We start from the raw sequence: 27705 nt of genomic DNA on the forward strand, positions 1-27705 counted from the left end.
GACATAGTGATGAAGCAGAATTTGATATGATATAGATTTGGAAAGCATGACTTTTTGTTCTGTTCAAGCTTGTATGTTTCCATTTCTTCTGACAAAATAGTACAAAAAAAAAGTTGTCATTCAAAATATTTATACTTAAAATATATATGTATCTGCACTATAATCTCGCATGAACCACAGTTATGCTCACAACAACAAAAGTAATTTAAAAGTAATAAAAGTAATTTATCTTGCAAATAACATATAGCATATCGCTCTTGTCAGTAGAAAACCTCATATCTGCATTTTTGTCATTTTTTTTGACATTTTTTTTTTGCCTGTTGTCCTTTACATTATGGGAGTTCATGATGACTAGACCAAAGAATATTGTGTATTCCAATGTGTTAAAATTTCAGAAAAAATATTGTGATACATGGATTGTGAAAAAGTCTTCAAATATTGCAAATTTTTTTTTGCCAAATTAGCCTCCCTTAGTATGTTATTAATTTCAGCTCAGCATTTTGTCATTATCACTAAGATTTCAATGCATGTTCTCCATGGTTTTACTGCAATTTAACTGCATTCAACTGTGTGTGACAGGTTTTACTGTTATTCAACTACATGTTCTCCAGGGTTTCACTGCAATTCAGCTGCATGTTATCCAGGGTTTTACTGTAACTTAGCTGCATGTTCCCCAGGGTTTTACTGCAGTCCAGCTGTTGTTCTTCAGGGTTTCACTGCACTTCAACTGCATATTCTCCAGGGCTCCACTGCAGGGGCAGAAGTGCTATTTTATTTCATCCCTGGCAGCATTATTAGACACTGGGTTTGTGACTGCGTCTGTGAATGAGGGGTTTTGCTGTTAGGACTAATTTTTTCCCCCATTCTCTGACAGACTCTTCAAAACTCTCTTGACTAAAAGGTGATCCCATTTCCCAAAGAATATGAATAAAATTATTAGTTTCTCAAAAGGAGATGAAATAGTTCTGACTATTTGTGGAGACAACTAATTCATAAAGGTAAGCAATCATTAAAATTGTATCTCTTAGCCTGGATTTTTATTGAATTGAATTCCACTTTCTATCGCAAGCTCGTTTGACTTAGTAATAATAGAAACAATGAATAACAAGATTAGCTACCTGTGAATACCGGGGGCCCGTAATGCCGTGGAATACACTCATCACACAAAGCATTCAGAGCCTTTGATTATTAGTCAAGCAAAAGATGAGAAGAGTGGAAGAGAGAGGGAAAGAAAGGAAAGGGAAAAATCAGCTTGCAGTGGTCTGCTAATCAACAGCTCCTTCAATTTCGGCAATGCTTATTGCATGATTATTTGGGCTCCTTGAAAAAGCATGTGTACAGTCAGTGATTTGATTGCATTATAGAGCGCATAGCGGTGGTGCTCTACCTAATGCACTCCGCGGTGAGCCACTCTTTTTTGGAGCGCGGCTCGCCATGCCCGCTTGAATTGCTGTGACCTAGAGCAATTCTTGAACAAATAAGATTGCTTTTGTGTGTGCATTATTTTCTGTTGACATTTGCTAAGCACTTGGGCTGCTGGCCACAGGAGATAGATGAGGGCCCAAAATGTGTATGTAGCCAGTGTCTTTAATGTTACCTTGAGAGAAGAAAAAAGAGAGCCAATGGGATTCTTGTCCATGGCCATTGTGCAGAGCTGGGTGTGACAGTGGAGGGAATAGGTTATTTTACTTTGACTCTTCTTTTTTTCCCCAAGCTAGCTTTTTTTTTCTTTTTTTTCTCTTTTTCTTTTTTCTGAAAGGAGAGACAAAAAGCCCCCGAATCAACTGAAGGTGCCCCCGCACAGATTTTCATTTCGATCTCCGAGATCTCATCTTTATGAATGTTTTTGTACACTGTGACCTGCCTGGGAATGGCTGCTTTGTAGGCTGTATGTCTAAACTGTACAAAAATTTCATTTTTTAAGGTCATCAGTATAGTGCGCAATATAGTGCAGTAGTCCAGTTCCAGTGAATTTTGAATAATGCATTTGTTGGACAAGAGGCGGGTTTTATAACTGAATGTTGGCAAGAGTACATTATATTTTTTTATGAGGGGGAGAGAGAGAGAAATATTTATGTGGCTCTGGCTCTATGTCTTCCTGAAGCTGCTCACTGTGTACCCTCAGTATTAATCATGCCAGAGGAGATAAGAGGGCTGATGCTGGCCAGCATCCTCTGAGATCTGCTCTTACTTTAGCAGCGTGAGCTCCTCCATCTAGCCCCGGCTTTCTCCCGGGCAAACGCTGCTTCAATATCCATTATGCCAGGGGCCAAGGATAATTTATTGTCAAATAAGGAAAATGGGTCAACACTAATGTCACTTGATGATCAACCACCCAGGTTTAATAAAACATAGCGGTGCTGCGGCGTGGTCCCATGCGCCGGCTCCTGTCTCCAGTCCGCTCTACCTGGCCGCAGCACTGTGGTAATTACCCCGCTGTCACTGTGATAAGTGGTATTAATGGCGGCCTTGTGCACTTTAGTCTGTACTGGGCTCGCAGCATCGTGAGATGGGATTATTATAGGCGTCCAGCTGGAGTGTGTGTGGCTTTGTGTTGCTCCACAGGGATGTGTGTTTGTGAGTGTGTGTCGGGGGGTGTCTCTGAGGATGCTGGTGGGAGCACAAGGTGCGGGCATAAGTCTTGCTCCTCCTCTTTCTTTACGTGTGCATTTCTCATCTCTCTCTCTCTCTCTCTTTTGGTCTACTATCTGTTTTCAAGTCCTTTTTTTGCTGTGATGTCTTCCTCTCTCTTTTCTCTGTCTGTTCCTTTCCCCCACTTATTCTCTCCCTCTCTCACTTTCCTGTCTTCTCTCTTTGTCTTTCTCCCTCTCTCTCTCTCTCTCTCTCTCTCTCTCTCCCTCCCTCTCCCTCTCCCTCCTTCCTCCTTGCTCACCCTAAAGGAGAAAGCACTGTTCCAAATCAGTGCCACATCATCTGAAATCATTAGTGTGCTGGGTTTCAAACAGCTGTGTGTGTGTTTTTAACGTGTAAACTAATGAGTGTGTGCCAACAGCAGGAGCAGGGGCCCTCCTTGCCGCACCCCTCCTGTCACACATGCTCACGACCACAGGCAAAACATCCATTCTGATTGGGCATGAATATTTAATTATCCCCTTCTAAATTATCCTATTTATCATTCAAAACTAGTTTGTCATTGTCACCAATATGGCGACTTTGAGCTGCAGTGTATTCACTATAGGATGATTCCCCAGGAGATGGAGCTGGACGTTCAGCTTGTCAGGTTGGTTTTCTTCTTTACAAGTAATGTGGCCTCATATTAATGCAAAGGGCAAGTCAAAATATTAAGTGGCACAGACATGCTCGTCTCTCCTCGTGGTTGTCACCTAGCACACTCTCCATCCTCTCAGTAAGCCAGGATTTCACACTAAATGGTGCTATTCTAATGTACAGCACACAAAATAACCATAGCATGTTTTCTTTGTTTGCTGACAGATGTCTAAAGTGTGCTGATGCACCTTGTCAGAAGAGCTGTCCCACCAACCTTGACATAAAGGCCTTCATCACCAGCATTGCTAACAAGGTAATGTGCATTTTGCATCTGATTTCCTGCCATTCAAGTGTCAGAACATTAAGTGGATTCCATTAAAAGTGGCTTTGACATACACTTTTGGTCAAATTACATGTTCTTTTGATTTTCTAAGTGAAAGTAAGTTAACAACCTCTATGAGGAACATGCTTAAATATGGCATTTGTTTCCACAGATGTTGTGCTCAGGTCCATGTTTTTAGCCAAGTTTAAAATTATATGTTTTATTTTTTTCCAGTATGTTAAATTCAGCCAATAAACAGTAATTGCTGATTGGGTTCTTCTATTGTTTTGAAATTCTGTATAGAACCATATATAACACATTCTATGTCAATCTAAAGGACCATTTCAACATGTAGAGAGCCATTTAAGCATGAAATGATCATAGTTCTAAATAGAACCATTGCCTTTACTAAGGAACCCTTAAAGAACCATACTTTTAGGAGTCTATTATTGTAATTTTTGTGATGCATACTACGCTGAAGTATTTACTAAAACTTCATTAATAAATGATGTGAAAGATTACAACAGATCTTTAGGATGCAGGTATTAATAAAAATGTTTCTTTTGATTTTTTGATATTGTTACGATGCTGAATAACATGAATTCCTGTTTCATTTTTTAATATCATGCATTTGAGTATTTTAAAAAGAATGAAAATTGATGAAAAATACTTGGTTTTATTGCTTCAGCTAACCTTGATTTCATGTCATTGACTCTCGCTTTCCTTTTGCTGGACGTTTTATTGAAATGACAAACATTGCTATTATGGCAAAGAGGGAAATTTGACATTCAGGAAATTTGCAGAATGTGGCAGCCCTGCATTCATCAGGAATCTACGTGTTTTAGAAAACATTTTTCCCCGGAGATGCTGCAAATGCTTTGAATAGAAAGGTTTGTCTTTTGCACACGCTTACTTAACTTTTGAAGGAGTGCTTGATCCGCATGGCTTTTCAAAAGCTGCAATGTTCCAGATCTCCCATTGGCTTCGCACTGCTCATTTAGCTATCAGTCAGGCATTGAAGCTGAAGACCAACTTATATAATCAACATGAAAGGGTCCTTCCAAAATGGTCTTACTAAGTGCTGCCTGGAACTTACCTTCCCTCTGCTGCACTGCTGTACAATCAAGGCTGTTGTCATTCAGTGCATATTGTGAATTTAGAGATTTAGTTCTCTTTAGTTTTGAATCAAGGCTGTCTGGGGAACAGTGCTTTTGCTCCATTCTATTCATGCAAGTTTGACGGTCATTGAACGCATTCGTTGTCTGTCGCTGCTGTTTCTCACCCTCACCCTTTTAGCAAAAGGCAGAAGAAATGTATTTATGTATGAAATGATGTAACATTATCAGTGATTTCAGGCCTTAGTTTGCATTGGTAACTTTCTCACAAGCCCTTTTATGTGTGTTTGTTCTGTCTAAGTGTTATTTTGTTCTTTTGTAGAACTACTATGGGGCGGCAAGGGCGATCCTGTCAGACAATCCGCTGGGTCTGACGTGTGGGATGGTGTGTCCCACCTCGGATCTTTGTGTGGGCGGCTGTAACCTCTTTGCCTCTGAGGAAGGACCCATCAACATCGGGGGGCTGCAGCAGTTCGCCACTGAGGTACGTCCTGTCTGAAAAGTTGTGAACAACAAAGCGCTTGACTAACAAAAGCAAGTTTCTGTTTATGCTTTTATTCGTTGTGCATCTCATATCAGGCGCTCTTTCATAAGACATTGATGAATTTGCACAGTTCATTTTCATTCTCAGTCTCTCTGGAGCTATCCATGTTAGAGGTCAGAATTAGCTCTGTTTACTAGGTAAATGGACATAAAAAAAACAATGTTTCTGAGTACCTTAAGGTTAGTACCCCTGAACACGAGTGAGCGCGAACATTTCTTCAAAGTGTGCAGATGCCGTACTTCTGCTTTTGTGCTTTTAGCAGTGGAGTTCCTGTAAAAGCACAGCGTGTGCTTTTACGGCCGACCCCTTCACTAGCTCAGTGGTAGAGCAGTAATTTCTCCCTTTCTCCGTTTAGCTCACATAAGCCATGATGGAAAGACAGCATGTTCTACCCAGTGCTTTATTAATGGGGCCTCTCAGCCCTTTGTTATGGCTGCAGTAGAGGCTCGGGTGCATGGCGTCTGTCATCCTCTGCCATAACAGTCGTAATTCTCTCTCTGCCTTATCCCAGCAGCCGAGCCCTTCTTCCACGATAAACGACGGATTCCCCATTAGAATCCCGGCTGAAACGAGGGCCTGAGGAAAGCGGCTCGACTCGCGCCACACGTCAAAGTCAACACAGATTACTTTGTTAAATTGCAGGGTTTAAGAAGCTAAAGCAAGCAGGGCTATCTTTCATGTCTAAAACAGAGAATGTAATGTCAGATGATCTTCATTTCATGTTCAGAAGGAAGGACTAAAAAAGAGGATGGCGGCAGTGGGGGCGTGGGGGGGGGGGTTGGCTTTGCTTTAAAGCGGCTCAGCTGAGATGTTTCGGTTTGCAGTTAATAGATTTCCACAGAGATTTTTTCAGCACCTCTGGATGTTCCTCACGTGGCATGACTGTTATCGCCGATGGCAGCTTTTTATGTAAAGCTTTGGCTTTTTTGAACCGCTATATGTAGAACTTGTTTGATCATCTGGCGCCTTGTTTTCTCCCGTGGAATAATGATTGGAATACAAGTGTCTTAGTCCATGGTGCAGCTCTGAGATAATCAGAGTATCTCTTCTCGTCATTTTCATAGCAAGCTTTATTTAGTTCCATGGTAACTGCTAATTAAATGAAAATGTCAGAGATAGTGTGTGGGCCTGAATTGCTGTCTTTGACCCATGGCCCTGTGGGGTTGCTGCTAAGGATGCTTTTCCTGCTCCTAACGAAGGCTCTATTCTCTATAGCATGAAGTGGAGTAGCACACTGAAAAGACTGCAATGATACCACTGGTCATTTTTCAAGAGACAGACAATATCCTATGATGACTTGGATACAGTAGTTTTGAAATGGACTGAATGATGATTAACATGATTGTGTAACATTACAATATCAAATCTAGGGTGAATTAGCCTGCTTGTTGGAGACTTTTGCAACTTTTTAAGTTCTAAGGTTTCTATACCTTATTTATTCTGTTCTTCTACACTTTCTTTATGACTATGTTGTGTAACTGCACTCAGTAGGAGTGCGTTAGCCTCATTCCCCATTCGGACAAGTGAACCAGAGTTCAAGGAAACAGTTAAGCGGCCACAAAAGCAGGGAATTCAAACACATTAGGTAATGCAGCCATGCAAGGCAGTCTTTTAAAGTACCACTGTTTGTACTGAATGTATAAGAGCAAGTGTTGCTGCCAGATTCTGTATTGCAAATGCAGTAAAAGAACATGACAGGCTAAATTCTCTTTCTGTAGAGTCTTAGCATAGAACAAAGAGTTATGTCTCTAAACCATTTGTTTGCAGTTTTGTCAGGTTTTTATATGAACTACTGATACAACGATTTGATACACTGGATTGGTATCAGCACAGATACCTAATTAAACGGTTTGGATATCAGTCAGATGTCACCTGGACCACCTTTGATTTGTTTTGTTTTGTTTTAAATTTAAATGTTATACCAATATAATATAAAATTGAAGAATCCTTAAAAGAAGAAAAAAATCGCAAGTTCCATCCCCAGTGATGTTGGGAGTACAAGAGAATGTAATTGCCCTGGCTGTCTTTGGGAGGGTAGGATGGCCTCCCTCTCCCACCATCACTCAGCATGATGTTAGCCAAACAGGGTGTCTGTTAGCTGTCAGAAATGGCAGTTAGCGTTCTCCTTCAAGCATGTTGAACCGTCCAATAATGTTGCTTTAGCAGTTAAAAAAGCTCAGTTGACACTTAACATATCTTGGAAGTAACACATACTAGCTTTCACTCTCCCAGCCTGGTAGCATAATGTGATGGATAGCAGATAGAACTAAATATGACTAAATTGGGTAAAATTTTAAAACCTAAATGAATAATTAAATAAAGAATATTATGTGTGAAGGTTAATTGCGTTGCTATGACTGAACTTTGAGAAACAAATGTTACCTACTAATAGAATGTTGTAACAAGATTAAATACAGTGTCAATCAGGGGTGCCAAACACCTGTACTTATGTTTGTAGGTGCCAACTATGGGCGGGCATTGAGTCGTTTGACCCCCGCAAAACTAAAAAAGGGGGGCAGTGCCCTTCCAGTCGTAGTGCAAAACTTGAGAAAGACCGCAATAGTGAACCTGAATAGAACATTCTGGAAACAGCTGCTATAGTGAAACTTCATTTAACAGTAGGAATTTAAAACTGCAGGGTCACTATGGCAGCCAAAAACACTGCTTTCCGCATGTGCGGAAATTTTTTTTCTCATCACATGGAGTTGCCAGATTTGCGTTTTTCTTGGCAAATAGTTTGAAACTTATATAAATTACACAGTCGCAGAGTATAGTGGACCAGTCTGAAAATCTGTTTACAGCACAGACTGTTTAAGTAGTATTTCTTTTGATTACAGCCCTGGATGAAAGAATTAGCATTTTTAAAAGTTTTGTTCAATTTTCAGTTTCATTTTTTTATTCTTTAAAAATTCTTTATGGCTTATTTGACTGTTTTTTTTTTTCTGCACGGCTTGTGGAAAAAATTGGCTCCTCGTGTATTCTGTAAATACCGCAGCACTAGGAGGCTCTACTGCTCTGCTGCTCTGTGTTTGCTGTGTGTGAAATCTTTGACCTAATATCAAGAGGTACTGTTTTACATTAAAAATATCTCCACATAATAAGAATATTATCTATTAATATTATGAGCAGATCAAATTCCATTTTCCTGGATTCATACTATTATGAGACAATAGCAGTGCAAAGTGATCACATTATCTACTTTGTCACAAAAGATAACAAAAACAAAATTTATAATGTTAATAATTTGCATATATTTAACCATGATTCCTGCTCTTACTTTAATGTCCTTCTCCCAAATTAAACATCTGTCATCAGATTAGGATGTAAATTCATAATTCTTTTTTTTTTTCACCCCCATAATGTTTAACCCAAGTTCTTGCTTCTGTCCTTTGTATTATGTTGACTGTTTTTGTGAAATAGCCATTGTATACATTGCGAATACACTGTTATGAATGATGTAAGCAGAGACACTAAGAAGCAGCTTGGCACAACCAGTTTCAATGCCCATTTTTAAGTGGTTGCCAGGAAACATGACTAGCACAAACTAGTGGAAACATTAGTGCTGCAGATATTAACTTAATATTCAATTGCAAAATAGTTCCACACTGCAGACATTTCAATAACCAACTATTGAATACATGCCTCACTTTTTCAGGTTGTGGATAATGTTTGTTTACTCACCTCTACAACAGCACCATGAGTAAAACAAGAAACAAAGGATCAGAACCGGATCAGGCTTAAAATAGTTGATACCATATCCATTAAAATGTGCTTAATCTGATATACCAAAATATAAAATATGCCATCTAATATTCTGTTACTTTTGAAAACCTTTATTAATTGGCTCAAGTGTGTTAGATTAGTGGACCAAAGTACCAAAGGAGACCAAATGACCAAACTTGGGCACCCCTGGTATATATGAAGTTTCTTTGCTACATAAAAACTGGTACCTGCGATGAGAGGCGGTGGCTAGATCTAGCCCCTGCTATGTATCTTCACACTACACCTAAAAAAAGAAGGGCTGTGGCATGTACAGTTTCATTACTTTGTAGAGAATAAAAGGCGCAATTACAAAAGCGGCCACTCTCTTCTGCCACCCACCTGTGCCGTGACTTATTAGACATCTCTGTCTAGGTGGCAGCTCCTCTCTCCTTAAATGTGAGAGGTCAGCCTGGTTATCGAGCCGATAATTAGATAACCCCAGGTAGAGGGGCTATCACTGCCCAGCTCTATTCAGCTGCTGCTCCTGTAGCCTGGCTGCAATCACAGATAAAGTCAGTGCCTCGTTTCAATTATGGGCGATACACAGAATTTCTGTCTGGAGGTGGCTAAGCGCATTAACGTTTTCCCAGGCATCCTTGCTTACTCTCTCACCCTCATTGTGAAAGGTGAGCCATGTGCATGGCAGCATGGATGTCAGTCTGCTATAAAGAAACTCAGAAAATGTACAGCGGAAGGCTCTTGACACAATTTCCCGCTGCTCTTTAACATCAGATTGGCTTCCTTGAGTGAGGGCACAAATATAATGACACAAACTTTTTGACTTTTTATGAAAATGTGAGTTAGTGGAAAGGTTATTAATATATAACACACATTAATATATGACAATTTGAGAGTTTACCTGAGAGTTCCTTTCACTCATGGTTCTGTTAAAATTATGTATTATTTTGATTTATTTATCTTCATTTAATGTAATGAAATTAAATTTTAATTTTAAGCTTTTTTGGTGAAAGTCTATTTTTTGCCTCTAAGCTCTTATATATATATATACTCCATTTACATTCAGCCCTGATCTAGTACCACTGATCAACCTAAACGAAGAGGTCAGTAACGTGAACATGCTCGGAGCTGAACACAGTGGAAGGGAGTAGATCTCCAGACCTCCCTAATCCACAGTAACAACTGACTGTGCCTGTAAGGGGAAAACTGTAGCTGAAAATGAAAACATGTGTGTTTTTCTTCCCAAATATATTTGACTGCATATTAAAAGAAAAGTATGTAGAGCTGAGTAAGTCATTGCTACCCAGCAGCAGATGCACACGGAGCCCCTCGGCCTATTCCACACGGCTTGTCAGGTGCAGTTTGCAGTCCATTGTTTCAATTAGACGATGAGGAGAATTAGAAAACTGAGATTGTGTTTTGAATTGATGCATTGTTTGTTTCATAGCAGCAGCAATAATAGGAAGGGCCTCTAAACCCCTCTCAGGGATTATTAGAAATGCATTGTCATGCAGCAATTTGGGCTTCACAGTTCATGAGATTCATGAATAACTAAATTAATATCACCTATAATGTTGCCTGCTCAGGCATAATATTGTATTAACAATGCAACCCTCTATGTATGGATCTTGATAATCTTATTAAGAAGACAAAGCGCTAGTCTTCTCATTTTACGACTGTTAATGGATATAGCGCTACAGGCTTCTCATTAAGGCCTGTTTGGATAACTTGCCTTATTCTTTATGTATCTCCCCAGCTATCTTCATTTGATGTCTTCATATGGTTACTCATGGAATAAACGAATTTTGCCTGTTATGTTTTTGCTGTTTTCTGCTCATAGCCCAAGACAGCAGCAGAGTGAAATGTATGAATATCATGCTGACTCTAAGTAGTTTTCTTTTGGAGCCAAATCACCAGTCGCAGGCGAATACTGATTTCTCTGTTGTTTCCCGTAATGCCTGAATCATTCATGACTCCAGTTCATGTTTCCATGCATAAATTTTCAAGTAGAAATGTAGAGTCATTGTTATATATCATGTAATAGTAGTAAAGTTACAAAAAGGATAATAGTCAAGAAAAAGTTAATTACCTTAACTTTGTGTCTTTGTGCTGTGGCTGCACAATATGTCTTATTTAATCTGTATTGTGATATTGTATTATTGACAGTATTGTTGTACTGATAGCTCAGAAAGCTGCAATATGCAAATGAGCCCTCTAACAAATCACTGAAATTTTTCAGCATCAATAAAAAAATCAATCAATAAAAAAGACATATATTTAACTGAAAAATACACAGATGCCTTAACAAAAAATCTAATCAAATATATTGTTAATAAATACTTATAATACATAAATAATATAAGAAAAAAGTATCAAAATTTTCAGTATTTAATGTGACCACTTGTCTTACTTTCAGTTTTTTAAAAAAAAAGCATTTTTTTTTGCTTCTTTCATCTATTTCTTTTTCTTAATAACAACGTCTTGACAGCTACACACCATTTCATATCCCATAGAGGAAAGATGGACAGAAACAGGATGGACAGAAACACCTGTGGATTTTTTCAGATCTGACGAAAGAGTGGAGCTTATTTTCTCCTCTCTCAAATATGATACTGTTTATCTGATGGTGACAGTTTTGGTAGTCTACCTCGTCTTGCAAGGTTGTTATTATTTTTTTTTAATAATTCCAAATTTGGAAACTCTTCTTTTCTCACTTATTTTCCTTTGACTTTCCTCTTCCTTACGCAAGTTGATTTTTGTGTATATCTATATCATCAGAAGAATCTACTCCTTATTAATGCATGAGAAAGAAATTAGTAGGACAGCTAAAGTGTGTTTGGGTAGTTTCTTGTGTGAATATTAGTGTGTCTTTGAAGGGACTGTAATGTCAGTAACACGGTTGGGGGCAACTTTTGTTGGAAGAATGCTAAGATTGGAATGATGGAAGAGCGGCAGTAGGATGCACAAAGTGGACAAATTAAACACAAATTAATTTATTAAATCAAGTATATGTGAGTTAAATATATGTTTCCTGCTTTTTTTCTTACAGAAAAATGAATAACTGGTCATCTAACAACTGTTTTGACTGGAAAGTGAATAAATGAAAGGGTGGTCTCTGACTTGTGCACAGTACTGTATGCAACTTGCCTCAAGGCACAACAATAATACAATATTATACAATAAAAATACACAGAATATGACAGTATAAGACAGATAGTAAGGCATAAAAAGATATGAATTGTGCAAGGAGTGCAGTCCTGACAATATTACATGTGCAGATGGCATGTAAACTGTAGCAACCGCATAGCATAGCATAGCTTTTTTCTGTGTTTGTTTTGCAGGTGTTCAGTAGGATGGGTATTCCTCAGGTGAGGAACCCTGAGCTCCCTCCTCCAGAGCAGATGCCCGAGAGTTACCATTCTAAGATAGCTCTGATTGGCTGTGGTCCTGCCAGCATCAGCTGTGCCTCTTTCCTGGCCCGCCTCGGCTATGATAACATCACTATTTTCGAGAAGCAGAAGTATGTCGGTGGACTGAGGTGGGCCCCGATCTCGACTTCTTTCCCTTTTCTGGTTAAAATTCTGAACTGTGTTTTGTACTCTGCATTCACATCCTGTTACTGAAGTGCTTCTTTGATCAGACTAGCCATGATCGATATGAAGAACGTTGCATAAGGTCAGAATAATTAATGAATGGTCTCTGTAATTGGGAATATTCATCTCTCAAATGCCGAGATGGAACGAGGTTATCAATTACCCCCACCTGCTCTTCCACCACCGACTGACTTCAGCTGGCCAGTCGATGGCTGTTGAGGGTGGGAGCCCTATGCGTGTCCACCTCAGATCTGCAGGTCCAGCAGCTGCTGGGAATGGCAATGAAGAGCTGAAGTTTGAGTGCAGCAAACCCCCTCACACATCAAATGGAATAACAGAGGAAAATGTCCCGTGTGAGGAGGAGGATTTCTGTTTCGTGTGCTCTCACTCTCTCTCTCCTTCTCTCTCTCTTTTTTCCCTGTGTCTGTCGCTCAGTTTTTTCATTTTCTACCATGAACGTTTCTCTTCCTCTGGAGCCTTCCTTTTGCTTTTTCTTTTCCTCTTTCTCCCCCCTTTCCTCTCTCATTTTTTGTTCTTGTTTTTTCCCCCAGCTCTTCTGAGATCCCTCAGTTCCGCCTGCCCTACGAGGTGGTGCAGTTTGAGCTGGACCTGATGAAAGACCTGGGAGTGAAGGTAATGAGCAGCACCTCACCTCTCACGCATACTCTGCTTATCTCTCTTTCTCTCTCCCTCTCGTGGTCACATACTGTATGTCTGTCTCTTCCTCTCATACACACATATACTCACTCTCTCACACTCTAACCTGCTCTTCTTTCTCTATCTCCCTTTCTTTTTTCTTTCAATTTTCTCTCATTCTCCCCTTCTCTCTCTTCTCCCTCTCTGATCTCTCCTTCTCTTTTTCTCCTCCTCTCCCTTCCTCCCTCCCTCCCTCTCCTCCTCTCTCTCCTGCCCACATCAGAGGCTACGGAAGGTGACAGGTCTCAGTGAGGATCAGCAGCCCAAATGTCAGCCGCATTAATAAAGAACAATTAAAAGCTGCATTAGGGAGGCAGGCGGTAGTGTGCATTGGTCTGGGCTGTGGGCGCTTGTCTGTCTGTTGCTTGAATGCCACTGCGGTGAGAAAGGGCAATCGATAGTCCTCTTCCTCCTGCACACCTGCTCGGCATTCGTTTTCGCACAGGAAACGCATTTTCTCAAAGTTGCTCGAGGGGTGGCGAACCAGGTTGGGGGGGCAGACAGATAACACATTTACATCTTTTCTGGCCCTGTAAAAAGCAAAGGGAGAGAGGGAACAGATCTTCTGCATTTCACGCTCATCTCCTGTTAGTTTTGTCTAGTTTATGAGCAGCTAGACAAAAGAGACACTTTCAGCAACCAGACACTTCAGTATGTGCTCCATTAAATTCCTAGCACCTTCATTATTAGGGGTGTAAATGTTCATCAGTGCATTGTGATGCATCGATCTGATAGTGGCAATTCAGTTACAGTGATTTTGGAATGTTAGAATTGTTTAATCAGTTATAATAGTATTCAATATAGTACAGTATGCCTGTACAAGATTCTTTGACTATTTTGGGCTGTACATTTCCCCTAAAAAGCTTATGCATTGTGTTTGTTGTGTGTATTACACCATGGGGTAAATAGTTCCTTCAGTCACATTTGTGCATTTTATAAAATATAATTAAATATCTATAATATTATTAAAAATTCTGAATTGCACAAAAATAATATAATCAAATCTAGTTGAGTTAGGAATTTGAGATTTCCTGGTTTGCTGAATAATCATAATACAACTGAATCATGGTGAAATTTAAGATGTCATAATGGATTAAATTGTGTCCTAAAGAATCATAATAGAATCTAATTGTGGTGAAATTTGAGACAGATCTAGTGATGCCCTGAAATGAAAATCTTTGGACAAATCAGAAATTCAGGACACATTTGGTCAAAAACCAATGAAATCTAACAAATAAAAACAGTTTACTTAAAATAAATTTAATAAACTGAATACAGTCTGTAGGCTACAGTAAGTGTCATGTAATCCAATGCCCATGACAACAGAAAATGGCAAGGCAATTAATTCCATTATTATTTGTTATATTTTGCCCCTGGACACTGTTATTTTTCATTTCAAAATCTGAGGCTACAGATGGCAAGGGAGAAGTTCTTGAGCCATTGTACCCTTTCTTAATACTTAGAAAGTACAGTGATTTCAAACGTTATTCATATCACTGATATTTCCATAATGCTGCCGTCTCTGTTGGACAAAAATCAAAATTGTACCATTTTTGGCAGTTATTTTTAAATTTTGGTGCATCTCTAAATTGAACCTTTTCCTCAAGAGTCATAACCAAATTGAATTCTTGTAAAGTCAGAGATTTACACTCCTATATATTACCTATTTCTCTGCTGTCTCACTCTGTCTGTTTGTGTCCTGACTGTTTTTCTCCATCAGATCGTGTGTGAGAAAGGACTGGGCCAAGATGGGATGACCCTGCTGTCACTGAAAGAGGAGGGATACAAAGCCATTTTCATTGGAATTGGTCAGTTTATCATATTTTTGTACCTCTTTCTCATCTGCTTCTGCCTGTTCAAGTACATGTGCACACACACATGTACGCACATACACACACATTTCCACCAAGTCAGACTAAGTGAGAGCGCTGAAAGTAGTTTTGCAGGCCAGGCGGCCCATTCCTGCGATAATGGCTGCTGATGATTTGCTCCACAATGGCTCCCCCTCAGCGCTCAGGTCTGCCAGGAACCCCATTCGCTTCTCATTTTCCTCCCCGACCTGCCACTGCGTCCTACCAGCCTAACCTAACAGCGCACGCTGGGGCTGCCCACTGCTTCTCAGTGGTGGACGCCTTGGTCTCCTGTCAGGTCCCTCTCCCCTGCTTTCCCCCTGCTGAGCTATTCACCGCTCTCACTTGTTGACCTGAATGCTCCTAGGCATCATACCTTATCAGCAGAGCCCAGTGATAACATCCTCCCCTGCACTGTCTATAGGCAGCACGCGAACAGGAGAAAGGCCAAGACATGCTCAGTGTTCGCTCTCTCTTTCGCTCTCTCTATTTCTCGTTTTTTATTGACTGTCAGAACAGCACATTACATAATACATGGCCTCTGCCTTTCTGAATCAATTACTGATTATCATATTGGCTCTGCCGATAAAGTGCATTTTTTTTATATGTAGATGTACTGCCTCTCTGTCAGCACTAGCATGCTCACCTGCTGCAGCTAACTGTTGTTCTTTTAATTTGCTGTCTCACTAGGCTGTATTCATCTTGTTACCCTGCACATCCTTGGATATAAACATCCACAACTTTGCTTTTATCCACTGGAATGAGTCACTGAGGTCCTTCTTCTGAAATTATGATGCATTTCAAATGATAACGCGTACATCTGAAAATGCCCTTGTCCCATTTAGGAAGATGATCGCCAGCTTAATTTAGCTTTCTATAGTGAAAAAAGAAACTCAGCTGTCATATATTGATCTTAGAAATTCAAACATTACCTGAAGCAGTCTCTTTGTTTGTCTTTTTGTACTGAACTGATAAGCGAAAAAAAAAATGTGTATAATTCATTGTGTCGAAACGCTCCAAGACTTTTGATACTGGCATCCTAATTACGTTGAGTCGTTTATGTGAACCATTTTGGGATTTCTCTTTGCAAAAGGATGTAAAGGAATTTCAATTCCCGGAGAAAATGAAAGTGCGCGGTGTTTGCAATTAATTTCTGTGATTTCACACTAGTCCTTTACAGGCTTTTTAAATGTCATCCTCAGACATGATTGACATGCAAATTTCTTCCTGGCAGTAGGCTAAATGGGAGGCGGGTTGAGGGAGGCCGATAAGGCCATTGTTTCTGGGCTATAGGCTTAAGAAGCTGACTCAGAGGTTCAATTGCTTTAAAGACAGAGTTAACCCTTTAACCACTGTGCTGCACTGTAGACCCATAATGGACTTCTATTTATGCAGAGAGAAACTCCTGGCTGAACTTACTTCACATGAAAGAAGCATATACATTTGCTAAAGTGAGGGGTTTAGATTTGCCTAAAGCATCTTTAAAGGAGCGAGTTATGAAAAGCCACAATGTTAATGACCTTTGTGTGTGTGTGGGGGGGGGCAGTACAGCAACAAGAAGAGGAACAGGTCAATACACAAAGGCACATGAAGAACAGGATTATATTGAATCCATCAAAGTTTCAGATGTGCAGATATGTAGTACTTATAAAAGCTTGGTGATTCTAAAAGCTGGACAATCAATAGTGGCTCGATGCCTTCCACCGTAATTACTACTTCTTTGCAGTTAGTCAGTGCGACGTTTTATATTACACATTATATTACACACAGGGCTGTACAGTTTTGCCTGAAAAATTATGAAGTATTTCTTTAAATCTGTCCTGAAAAGACATGAGTCACAGTTATTCTGTATCCGTCAAAAAGCAGAAACCTGGTGACTTTGATTAACTTCCATACAATGAAAAAAGAAAGCCATTTTCTCAACACGTTCTCTTTGGGAATGTCCCATTTTTACTAAAGACAAGGTTAATGAATACGCCAGAAAGAGGGCATTTATTGCCTGTGAGGTCTTTATTTATGTTAAATCTTAATGCACTTAGTGTGACTCTGCATTATTTAACACCGTGGCCTTGGTCTCTTGTTCATCTTTGTGCAATTCATAAGGGTGAGAGAGGTCAGGGACTGCTCAGTGGATGAAAGTCGGAGGCTGAAGAGAGGAGCTGGCTGAGACCCTCCCCCTCCACGGCCGCTGCCTCCCTCTCACTGATGCTCACTGATAACGCATGATTAACGAGGGAGGACCTGCTTGCTAGTGAAGCATCCCCAACAGATGATTTATTATTTTTGATTTTTCATAAAGAAAGAGGCCAGGGCGCATGCTTGCTGCAGCATGGCTCAGTGCAGGAGTCGGAATGGCATGCAGGATGGGACAAATGGAGACGCATTACGTTCAAAAAGAGCTGTCACAGACTAGCAGTCTTTTTTGTTTAAATCCACTTTGTCAAGGTGTGCCGCTAAGGTTTCCTCTGTTTTTTTGTTTTTTCCCTAGACTTTGATACTTGACAGGGAATGCTAATGGATAGCAGTGTGCAGTATCCTACCTGTCAGCACAGACTGAAATGACTGGAAAGGGTAATGTGCCATAACTTCTTGAATCTTTCTCACTAGCATAAACAGAGTGTGCTCAGAGGAAGTCAGCCATGGGGAAGTTGCAGGTGCTTTTGTTTGTTCGTGTTATTCATGCGCCGCTGGTCATTTTTATGCATGAGAACGTGTTAGAAGTTTGGCTCACCTACCTCCTCTTTTTAATAAATCTTTCAGAGGAACTGTGCTATCGACCATGCCCAACTACACAACGTTTAAAGTGAGAATTTTTCACACCCTCAAGGACACTTCTACATAAGCATGTTCTTTTTAAGATCCTATTAATGCGACACATACAAAATAAGATGCTCTGTAATTTGAAACTCTGCTTTGCTTCGAAGAATGTTCAAAAACTGGCAGATGTTTAGATGTCTGTAATCTTAGGTACAGTGATTGCTTTAGTTAATTAACTGTAGTGCGCTGGGCAGCTCTAAATTAAGAAAAATGCAGGCTTTAATTGGTCCATCGTAATAGCCACATAGCGAACGTTCATCATTTACTTATCAATATTGCTTAGCTGCTAAAATGTCAGGAATGCCATGTGTCCAGCATCATGGTCATTGTGTCCGTTTATTTTAGAAGGCCTGAGTTTAATTTATTTTAGAAGGCTTGAGTTTAAAGCATGCCCATAATCCAGTTTACAGATCATTGCCATTAGCTTGCTACTCATTTCCATATTTACTGAGCTCTTGTCTGTGCGGTATGCAGTTCACAATCCACAGCCTGGCTCCATTTATACAGCAGTAAAACTGCTTGTGCCGTTTGTGTATATGGACCATGCTAGACATATACATTCTCTCTCAGACATTTAATATGGCTGTTGTCCAGTATACATCTGCTTTAACAGGGTTGGCAAGCTGATTATGTGCTTGATAAGTGATGCTCCTTCAGAACAGAGACGCAGACTTGGCTTGGTGCAACTAACTTTGAAACACTTGCTAATTACTGCGTTATTGATGATGGCAAAGGTGTGATTTTGTCTCGATGAAATGTGGCTACCTAATTATTGTATGATTTAATGACTAGTTTCATTAATAATGAGTGTAACTTTCTTAATCATGGGGTGCTCTTTCATCTCACAAAAATGCATGCCGTCCATGTTCTCCAAGCCAAAAAGAATGGCTAAATTAAGAATATGATCCCTAACAAGGTGAGTGGGCGGGAGGATTCATCAGGATAGCATGCCATGTGCTCCCATGATGTGCGCAAATTGGGCAAAAAGTGGCTGAGTGGAGAATTATAAAGACAGTAAAGTCCATTAAAGCATGTTGTAATGCAGAACTTTGGCAGGGCAGTTTCTGAAATCAAATTAACACTGAAGCGTATGCGGTGAAAGCTAATTGATTTTGACAGGAGCGACTTTGCTCTTCCCTCTCTCGATCACTTAAACACTCAATACGTGCTTTCTGTCCTGATCAAATTGGATCATATGAAGTTCTCGTGTTTCTGCTCTCTCCAAATTTCTGATTCCTTGCAAAAGACCCTATAATCACATTTGAAATGAATTTGTATCAAGTAGTAAATCTGTAATTTGCTGCTGTTAAACTCCTCAAGAAAGAAATCTTCCACCCAGCCCCCCAAGCCTGCATCTGAGCCTTGCTAACATCTCTTTCTGTTTCCTTTCAATGGAAGTGATAATGACAGGTTATGGCAAATCAGAAGCTTTGTTAGACATTCCTGAAGCTTATATTTAAATATTGCTCCCTCCTAAACCACGAGAATAATGACAAGGTAGTGTGATGAGGTTAATGGCAGTATACAGTGCTAGAACAGATCGTGAGCAGCAGCCAGGCTCAGGGATATCTGATACTGTCTATCAGAGAGTGATGGAGTGAGGCAGCATCTTCTCTCTGCAAGTGGAGGAGTGCATTTATGGACACCCATGAATGTAGGGAAACAGGAGCATGGGGGGATGTGTTAGGGCAAGCTATATTTAAAGGAAGGGTGTAAAGAGAGAAAATGAATAGCGTTCTCGTGATGGGAGTTGAAAATGAGGAGCGCGTGTTCTGTTGAGGAAGCTTTGCCTGGGCATGAGGTTTACACACTATGCAGTACATACTGCTTAGTTCTGCAGACTTGCAATCTAGTGGTCATTGAAGACGATTATTATCCCATTGAATTATCCTGGAGCCTTCAGTGGGTCCAGGCATCTATTCCTTACATCTAGAACTAGTAGCTCAATGCATTGCGTTGTTTTCCATGCAGTTACTGAATAATAAGGCTTAAGCCAGGGAATTTAAGAAGTTACATTTTTTTATGAGTCTAGTGAGAGGAGACATGTCAAGCAGTTTGAATGTTTGCAGAGAAAGATTTTTTTAATTACAGCTTGTATTCGTTGTGGAGCGTAAAACAGCAATGCAATGCCGATGATCCTTTCTCACTATTTTCTACAGGTCTACCTCAAGCTAACAGGCACAGAATCTTTGAAGGCCTCTCTATGGAGCAGGGATTTTATACTTCCAAGGATTTTCTCCCACTAGTTGCCAAGGCCAGCAAACCAGGTAAAGACCCATAGAAATTAGTTTGCTGAAAACTTTTACCTATTGACTCCAAAACGCCGCTTTCCAAAGCACATTACATAAGGGCCTTTCTGTATCCGCAAGGCTGTCTTTTTACCCTTGACATCTTTGGAAGCATCTCTTTAGATTCTGTAGCGTGAGAGAATGCCTGGATCAGTGAAAACGCACCTACTATAAAACACCTATGAAAAACTCTGAGATATTGAGTAAAACTATGCCAGCAATGAACCTCCATAAAAGACTATTGAAGCGTTCTGAAAATGAATGATTATGTCACGGCCGTGTAGGACTACTTGGAGGAGAAAAATAAAAAACACACTCTTTTCAATGGCTGTGCTGCTCACAAGTATGTATTTTTTTCAAAAAGGCATTACCTTGCACCCATGGTATCGCTGTGTGACATAACTGGAAGACGTATTTGAAGCCCCATACATTTATGAGGTCCAGTATGAATATGCAGCTTTTAACGCTGAATGAATAAAACCCATATGTGTGAGTAGTACAACTGCATGGAAATGCATAATTGGTATTTAATACACCATATACTGTATTTGCCCATACTTGTGACCCAAAGGAGAGAAGGATGTATTTGCGTGTGTGCGTGAATAGGAGAGTTGGTGCGTAATAGGGTCTGTGCTTTGTGGAAGGAGCCTTTTATGTGTCTTTGTGCGACACATCTAGAAAGGCCTGAGCAGATCACACTCTGATAGATTCAGTGGTGTGCATTATCACGTGTCGAAATCAGCCGCGTTCAATAGAATCGGTAGTCATCCCTATTAAAGATAAGGGAAAAAAAGGTGAATGGTGAAGGAAAGGTAGAAGGGTTCGGGCTATGAAATTACCCATACGAGGAGATTTCCTGAAAAAAAAGAGGTTTTGAGGGGTGTGGGGTGGGGAAGGTGGGGGGTTATGTGCCTCTCATCGGAGCAGAATAATTTGATAGTGACATGCTGTGTCTGCAGACTCCAAGATGCAATTTTACACCGCTTTAAGTACTAGTATCTGCTGAGCCGTTAAGTGGGAATAGTTCTGCAGGAGGAAATCGTGTTTTTTCCTTTTTCTCACTCTCTCTCCCTCTGCCTGCTTTTTCTCTATCTCTCCCTCTCTCTGGGGCTCAGGGATGTGTGGTTGCGGCTGGACGCTGCCCCGGCTCCGCGGCAGCGTGATCGTTCTGGGGGCCGGAGACACTGCCTTCGACTGCGCCACCTCTGCCCTCCGCTGCGGCGCGCAACGGGTCTATGTGGTCTTCAGACGGGGTTTCACCAACATACGTGCTGTCCCAGAGGAGGTGAGCAGAAAATGGGAGGAAATACAGGGAGGGGAAGAGGAGGCGGGAGGTGCTTGAGGGGGGTGTGCTGAAGTACGGAGAGGAGAAGAAGAGAGAAAAAGTCAACAGCAGGCAGCAGCTTATTAATATTTGGTCTTGCGAGGGGAGTCTGAGGCAGAGGGTTTATTAAGACGTCCGTGAGAATGTCCTCTCTCTGTCTTCTCTCTCTCTCTTTCTCACTCACTCTCTCTCTCTCTCTGGCCCACTGACACCACTCCTAAGCCTCTCCTCCCTCATTTATTGCACAGACTTGTCTTTGCTTTCAGGGGGAGATTACTGTCAAAAGTCCCCCCTCTCTCTCTCTCTCTCTCTCTCACTCTCTCTCTCTCTCTCTCTCTCTCTCTCTCTCTCTCTCCTAGATGCAGCCTGCTCTGCACTATTTCCTCTCTGATAATGACGCCAGTCAGCCAAAGGATGGCATGAACGGCTCCATTTAGGCCGTTCTTCGAGAGATATGTGTCGCAGGAACTGCAATAACTTTGGAGAAAACCAAAAACTTAAAATACTTTTTTTAAACCCTACACTGCAACAAAGTATGTCATGGCAAGTGAAACTATCTTAAATCTGTAGCATTGTATCTTTTAGTAGTTTTCTGTGGAGAAGTTATCTTTTTAGAGAAGTTACTTCTAGAGAAGTTATTCCATTGGTTCCAGCAGCTTCTGTGTTTAATTTGCAAATGTTCTTCTTTTTTGTCTGTTTCCTTTTCTTTCCTTTTCTTAGTTACAGCTTCTTGACAGACCCACAGTGTTGAGTTGTCTTCTCATAGTAGAAGGATGGACATAAACAATTGTGGATTTTTTCAGATTGGAAGTGAGAGTGTAGCTTGATTTTCTCCTCTCTCTCAAAGATGAAAGCTTTAAGTACTGTTTATCTGACGGTGACAGTTATGATGGTCTACCACGTCATGCATGGTTGTTAGGAGCCCCATTTTCCTTTCATAATTTTTTTTTAAATAGGTTTCTCCTTTCTTATGTAAATTGATTTTTGTATCTGAGATATTTCTCAAGAAGAAATGAACAATTCCATGCTGGGAATGGCAGAAACCGAAATCCATCTGCATCCATAAACCTTGTGCAAAGTAAATCCCAAAACAAAGAAATTCCGAGGCACACCATCTTAAGAAAAGTATAAAAAAACCTTTTATTGAAACTTGGCAATATGTATAAAAATCATCAGGACACAGAGCAATGGCATGTCAAGGCTTTTTTATACTTTTTTTAAGGCAGCGTGCCTGGGAATTTCTTTGTTCTGGGATTTATTTTGCACAAGCTTTATGGATGCGGATGGATTTTGGTTTTTGCAACAGCGTGGAATTGTTATTTTGAGTTTGCTGTGCCCATGCCCCAGGAGCACCTGTCTTTTTGCTTCATTTTTGTTGTTTCATGAGCTTGTACTGTAATTTGGAAATTAATTACAATTGGGCCTCTGACTTTTGCACAGCACCTTGTATATTAGATAGTATATACATATATATATATATATATATATATGTATACATACATACATCATCTAAACCACTTATCCTTCTGGGTCGCGGTGGGGTGCTGGAGCCTATCACAGCTGTGATTGGGCGGAAGGCAGGATACACCCTGGACAGGTCACCAGTCCATCACAGGGCAGCAGACAGACAGACAGACATACACATTCACACACTCACTCATACCTAGGGGCAATTTTAGCATGTCCAGTTGGCCTGACTGCATGTTTTTGGACTGTGGGAGGAAACCGGAGTACCTGGAGGAAACCCACGCAGACACGGGGAGAACAGGCAAACTCCACACAGAAATGACCCTGGTCACCCGGCCGGGAATCGAACCCAGGCCATTCTTGCTGTGAGGCGACAGCGCTACCCCCTGCGCCACCGTGCCGCCCATAGATCATAGTACTTTCTTATGTAGTTTAGTTCTCCCAAGATCTTTCCCTCATATCATTGGTGAAAAGTTATCTGTCTTTATTCCCTTGGTATGTGATGTTCCGTGACATGAACGTGATAAAGTTAGAAAAGAACAGATCAATAAATGAAAATACAGAGGCAAGGTAATACAGTAAATGAAGAAATCTATTCTTAATCACCCTCTGAAGAATACTTTTGTCACGCCTTGTGTTGCCCTTCTCTGTGCCCACCTCTGCGCTACCATAGAAACGACAGAAATAACTTAAAGAAAATAGGAAAAGTAAGGTAATTATTCACATCTGTTTACACTCTCCTGCAGAGAGCCCTGGCAATGCTGCTTCCATCACCTCCAACTAATTAAGTTTGTTTATAAGGTATATTAAGTTTAGGGATCTTGTAGGCGTAAGTAACCTTCACATGGAAAGCTAGAAAAAAAAATCGCTCAGAGTTATGTGAGCAATGTGCATTGATGTGAACTGAGACAGTTTAGACAAGTATTGTTGAAGGGAAAAAGACAGCCATCATTTCGTGGCTACACTTCTTTTTAGACACATCTCAGGTGCAGCTGTAATTCAGATGACCCTCTCTGTGGGTTGATTTTCATTAATTTGACAGAAAATCTTGGGATGCCTCAGTAACGCTTTACACTGAGTTTTTTGTGTTGTTTGTTGTAAATCCACTTTGCCTTCTCACAAGATAAATACAGTGTTTATCTCTTCTTTAGGCATAAAATAAGACCTACATTAGATGTTACAAGCTATTCCATATTGGTATTAATTTAAAGAAAAAAAACTTGCATTTCTGAAAAGGTAAACTTTTCAGGACAAGTGAAAAATTTTCTTAATTTTATTATATGTTTATACATATAATGTAGACAGTACTGTGCAAAAATCAGAGACCACAAAGAGCAAAAGATACGAAGAAAATTCCTAATAACAGCGTAAGATGATGTAGACCACCAAAACTATCAGATAAACAGTACTTAAAGTTTTCATCTTTGAAAGAGAGGAGAAAATCAAGCTGCGCTGCTTATTCAGATTTGAAAAAATCCACAGGTGTTTCTGTCCATCTTTCCACTATGAGAAGACAACTCAACACTGTGGGTCTGAAAGGATGTGTAGCTGTTGAGAAGCTGTCACTGAGAAAATGAAATAAGCAAAAAATATGCAAATTGAACAAAGAAGCTGCTGGTCTGGCCCTCAACATCACTGAATGTGTTTGCTGCTACTTGGATTGTAATAAGCAGAAAATAGCACCAACTTCTGAGACTGAACTTTGGAAGTGTGGAAAAATATTTTTCAAAAACTGAAAGCAGTTCTCCTGAAAATGAAAGCTGTAATAAAGGCAAAGGGTGGAAACACTAATACTGAAAATGTGCTTTCCTTTTTTCCTTATGCTGAAAAATGAATAACTTGTTCTTAATGGCCGGTGTGACTGGAAATTAAACAAATGAAGGGTGGTCTTTGATATTTGCTTCAGATAAATTCCAAGTAATTTTGGATCATTTCTATTGATCCTTTCATCATGAAATGTTCACACAATTTAAAAGGCAGCTGCAGTTTTCTAGTGGTGTAAAAAAGTCAACCTCAATGTGATTTTGATATGACAATGATAGTCTGACCACACTGTATATTTTGTCATGATGGGCAAAAGAAGCTACAGATCATAGAGGGCACTGATTTGTCATACAGGTGTAACTGAATGTAACTACTCATTATTGTGTTCTCTCTGCTGTCTGAGTAGATGGAGCTGGCTAAGGAAGAGAAGTGCGAGTTCCTGCCTTTTCTGTCCCCGAGGGAGGTCCTGCTGAAGGAAGGTCGCGTTCATGGCTTGGAGTTCTGCCGGACAGAGCAGACTGCCACTGGCGAATGGGTGGAGGACCAGGAGCAGATCACTCGCCTAAAAGCTGACTTCATTATTAGTGCTTTTGGCTCTGTACTCAGTGACCCGAAAGGTAGGACGTCTTACACAACATTATGATCGTATGCAGCCAACATACATTATATACGTCCATGCAATAAGCACATCAGTCAGATGTCTGCACAGCAGCTTCAGCACAGCAGATTCCTGTGTATTCCATGTACCTTTAGAGCTTCATTATGTTCTAAATAAACCCATCAGTGTTGTAAGTGGCTGCCATTTTTAAATGGACGCAGCCATATTGTCAGTGTTGTTTTAGCACTCTATTCATTTGAATTAGGCTGAATTAGCTTGCCTGCCTAGCTGTGCCAGTGCTCTCTGATTAAGTGATGAAGTGGGCGATGGTACATTTGAACAGGTGTCCCACTGTCTCTAGTAATCCGCTCGCTTGTTTTCATGGCAACCGGTGAAGCTAGAAATCAGGACTTTGTTTAAACTGTTGTCAGCGAAGTGCCAAAGTGACTCTGAGAGGTTTTGTAGGGCAGACATGCTTTCGCTCTTTATGTGTCTTCCTCTTATGATGTTTTTCTGAAGTCTTTTTAAAGGATCAAAGCCATCCTTTCACTAAAGTCACCAACAAAACATTGAGGAAGTGTCCAGGATGTCTTTTGGGCTTATTTGGCACAGGTCTTTTCAGATTTTCTCCTCCTTTGCTGATGGCAGTGTAGTGATGGATGGCCTTGAATGAGTTTTATAAGGTGGGTAAATGGAGAGCTGCTTAAAACGCAATGTGAAAAAGGGATTAGCATTGAGCTCCCACAGACAGCCCTCCAGGAGCAAACACAAGCCATTATGGGGCTGTTACACCTGGAATTATTCATGGAGAATGGTACTAACGTGATCATGCAGAAACAACATGCCCATTAGTATAAGAGAATGCTGCAGTAGAAAGTGTCTTTGTTGTACCATTTTATACAATTTTAGCTTGATTTGATGCAGATCTCTAGATAGTAAGCCATAGTTTTAACCATGAAGGTATTTACCTTTTCTCTGTGTATTGACCAGAAGTCTAGTTATTACTTTTGTTTTGGTAGACTATTCAAATGTAATTACATAATTACATATTTAATTGCATAATAAGTATGCATTGAGTTGCACATACATTTGATTTATATCCACAGCTCTGAGTTTGCACTGACAACATTTTTCTGTTTTTATTGTCAGGCAGTGACAAAAACATCAAAATGTACAGAATTGGTTTTCTTACCACAAAACAAGAATGTATTCACATCAATAGTTTTTCATGGAATTCAAATTATAATATGTTCATATTTTTACTTTTACAGAATTTGTCTGCTTATTTTGATACCCTATGAATCCAAAATAACTAATATTGAATCATGCTTTTATTATCGCTAGCAAGGGTTAGTGAGGGTTCTCATACAGGAAAGCATTAAGCCTTGTGAACATATCTTGCAACTATGCAAAGATTTTAACTGCATACCTTTCAACCTAGTTCTCCCACCTACTGTTTTTGGCAAAATCAACCCCGTAGTAATGAAATGTACTGTAATATAAGCACAACCTGTTATGCGTAGGGAGCATTTTATTAACATTATCATTCAGTGGGTATCCGCTTCAGTGAGCAGCAACTTTTGTGATCATCTGTGGGCTGCTGTGTACGACACGTTCTCCACCACCGACGGAGCAGAACTTCTTTCCTGACACATTTGTGAAGTTTGCTAATGAGATTACACCGATAAAGGGCACACCTGCTATGATTTTCAATTAGGGTCACACTGAATAAATAGGAAGTAATGTCACAGGGGGATAGCGCTGTCCAGAGTTGACCAGAGATGACATGTCCCAGTAATGAGATTCATCCTACACAGAGAGTTCGAGCTTTACACAACTGGTTACCCAGCAAAGCCATTACCCAGCCCTCCAAAGCAGCAAGGATATGCTAATATCCGCACGACTTAAGCAAGCATAATTTGTGCATGTTTTACATGCTTTTATAATTAGCTATGACTGGAAAGTACATATTTATTCAACCAAATGATCACAATGTAATGAATAAGGGAAATGTAAAATAAGTATCTGTATGCTCCTGCTCCTGTTTTCTGTTTCAGCTGCATGACTCGTTACATTTAATCCTTTTTTCCTGACCATTTTAAGACTGCCCAGAGTGTTTTAATTGGATGAAAGCCAAACTATAAACAATAATAAATAAATAAAAAGTTTACATCTATATTGCGCTCATATGTTTACTCTAGCAGACAGTTTCTTTTAGATGTTTCAGAGCACCTTATTACCCTATTATATAACCACTGGCATAATTAGGCCAACACTTTTGTTACTCCAAAGTCACAAAGTGTACTTTAACAGACCATTGTGATTTATGTACAGTATTAACAACATCTGGGCAATGTGCTTAACATTAGCGAATGCTGG

At 40.2% G+C, this 27705-nt stretch overlaps 1 protein-coding gene across 1 annotated transcript in view; it reads left to right on the top strand.

Annotated features, from left to right (window-relative positions):
• Window positions 1–27705, top strand: part of dpyda.1 (dihydropyrimidine dehydrogenase a, tandem duplicate 1) — a 150967-nt gene that overhangs the window by 36601 nt on the left and 86661 nt on the right. The window contains exons 4-11 of the mRNA XM_036585678.1: window positions 3454–3541; window positions 4988–5149; window positions 12271–12467; window positions 13074–13155; window positions 14939–15026; window positions 20045–20152; window positions 21289–21458; window positions 25135–25345. Of these exons, the coding sequence (XP_036441571.1) occupies window positions 3454–3541; window positions 4988–5149; window positions 12271–12467; window positions 13074–13155; window positions 14939–15026; window positions 20045–20152; window positions 21289–21458; window positions 25135–25345 (1106 nt within the window). The remainder of the gene's footprint in view (window positions 1–3453; window positions 3542–4987; window positions 5150–12270; window positions 12468–13073; window positions 13156–14938; window positions 15027–20044; window positions 20153–21288; window positions 21459–25134; window positions 25346–27705) is intronic.

The sequence above is a fragment of the Colossoma macropomum genome, unplaced genomic scaffold (genome assembly GCF_904425465.1).
Source record: "Colossoma macropomum unplaced genomic scaffold, Colossoma_macropomum, whole genome shotgun sequence".
Taxonomy (NCBI): domain Eukaryota; kingdom Metazoa; phylum Chordata; class Actinopteri; order Characiformes; family Serrasalmidae; genus Colossoma; species Colossoma macropomum.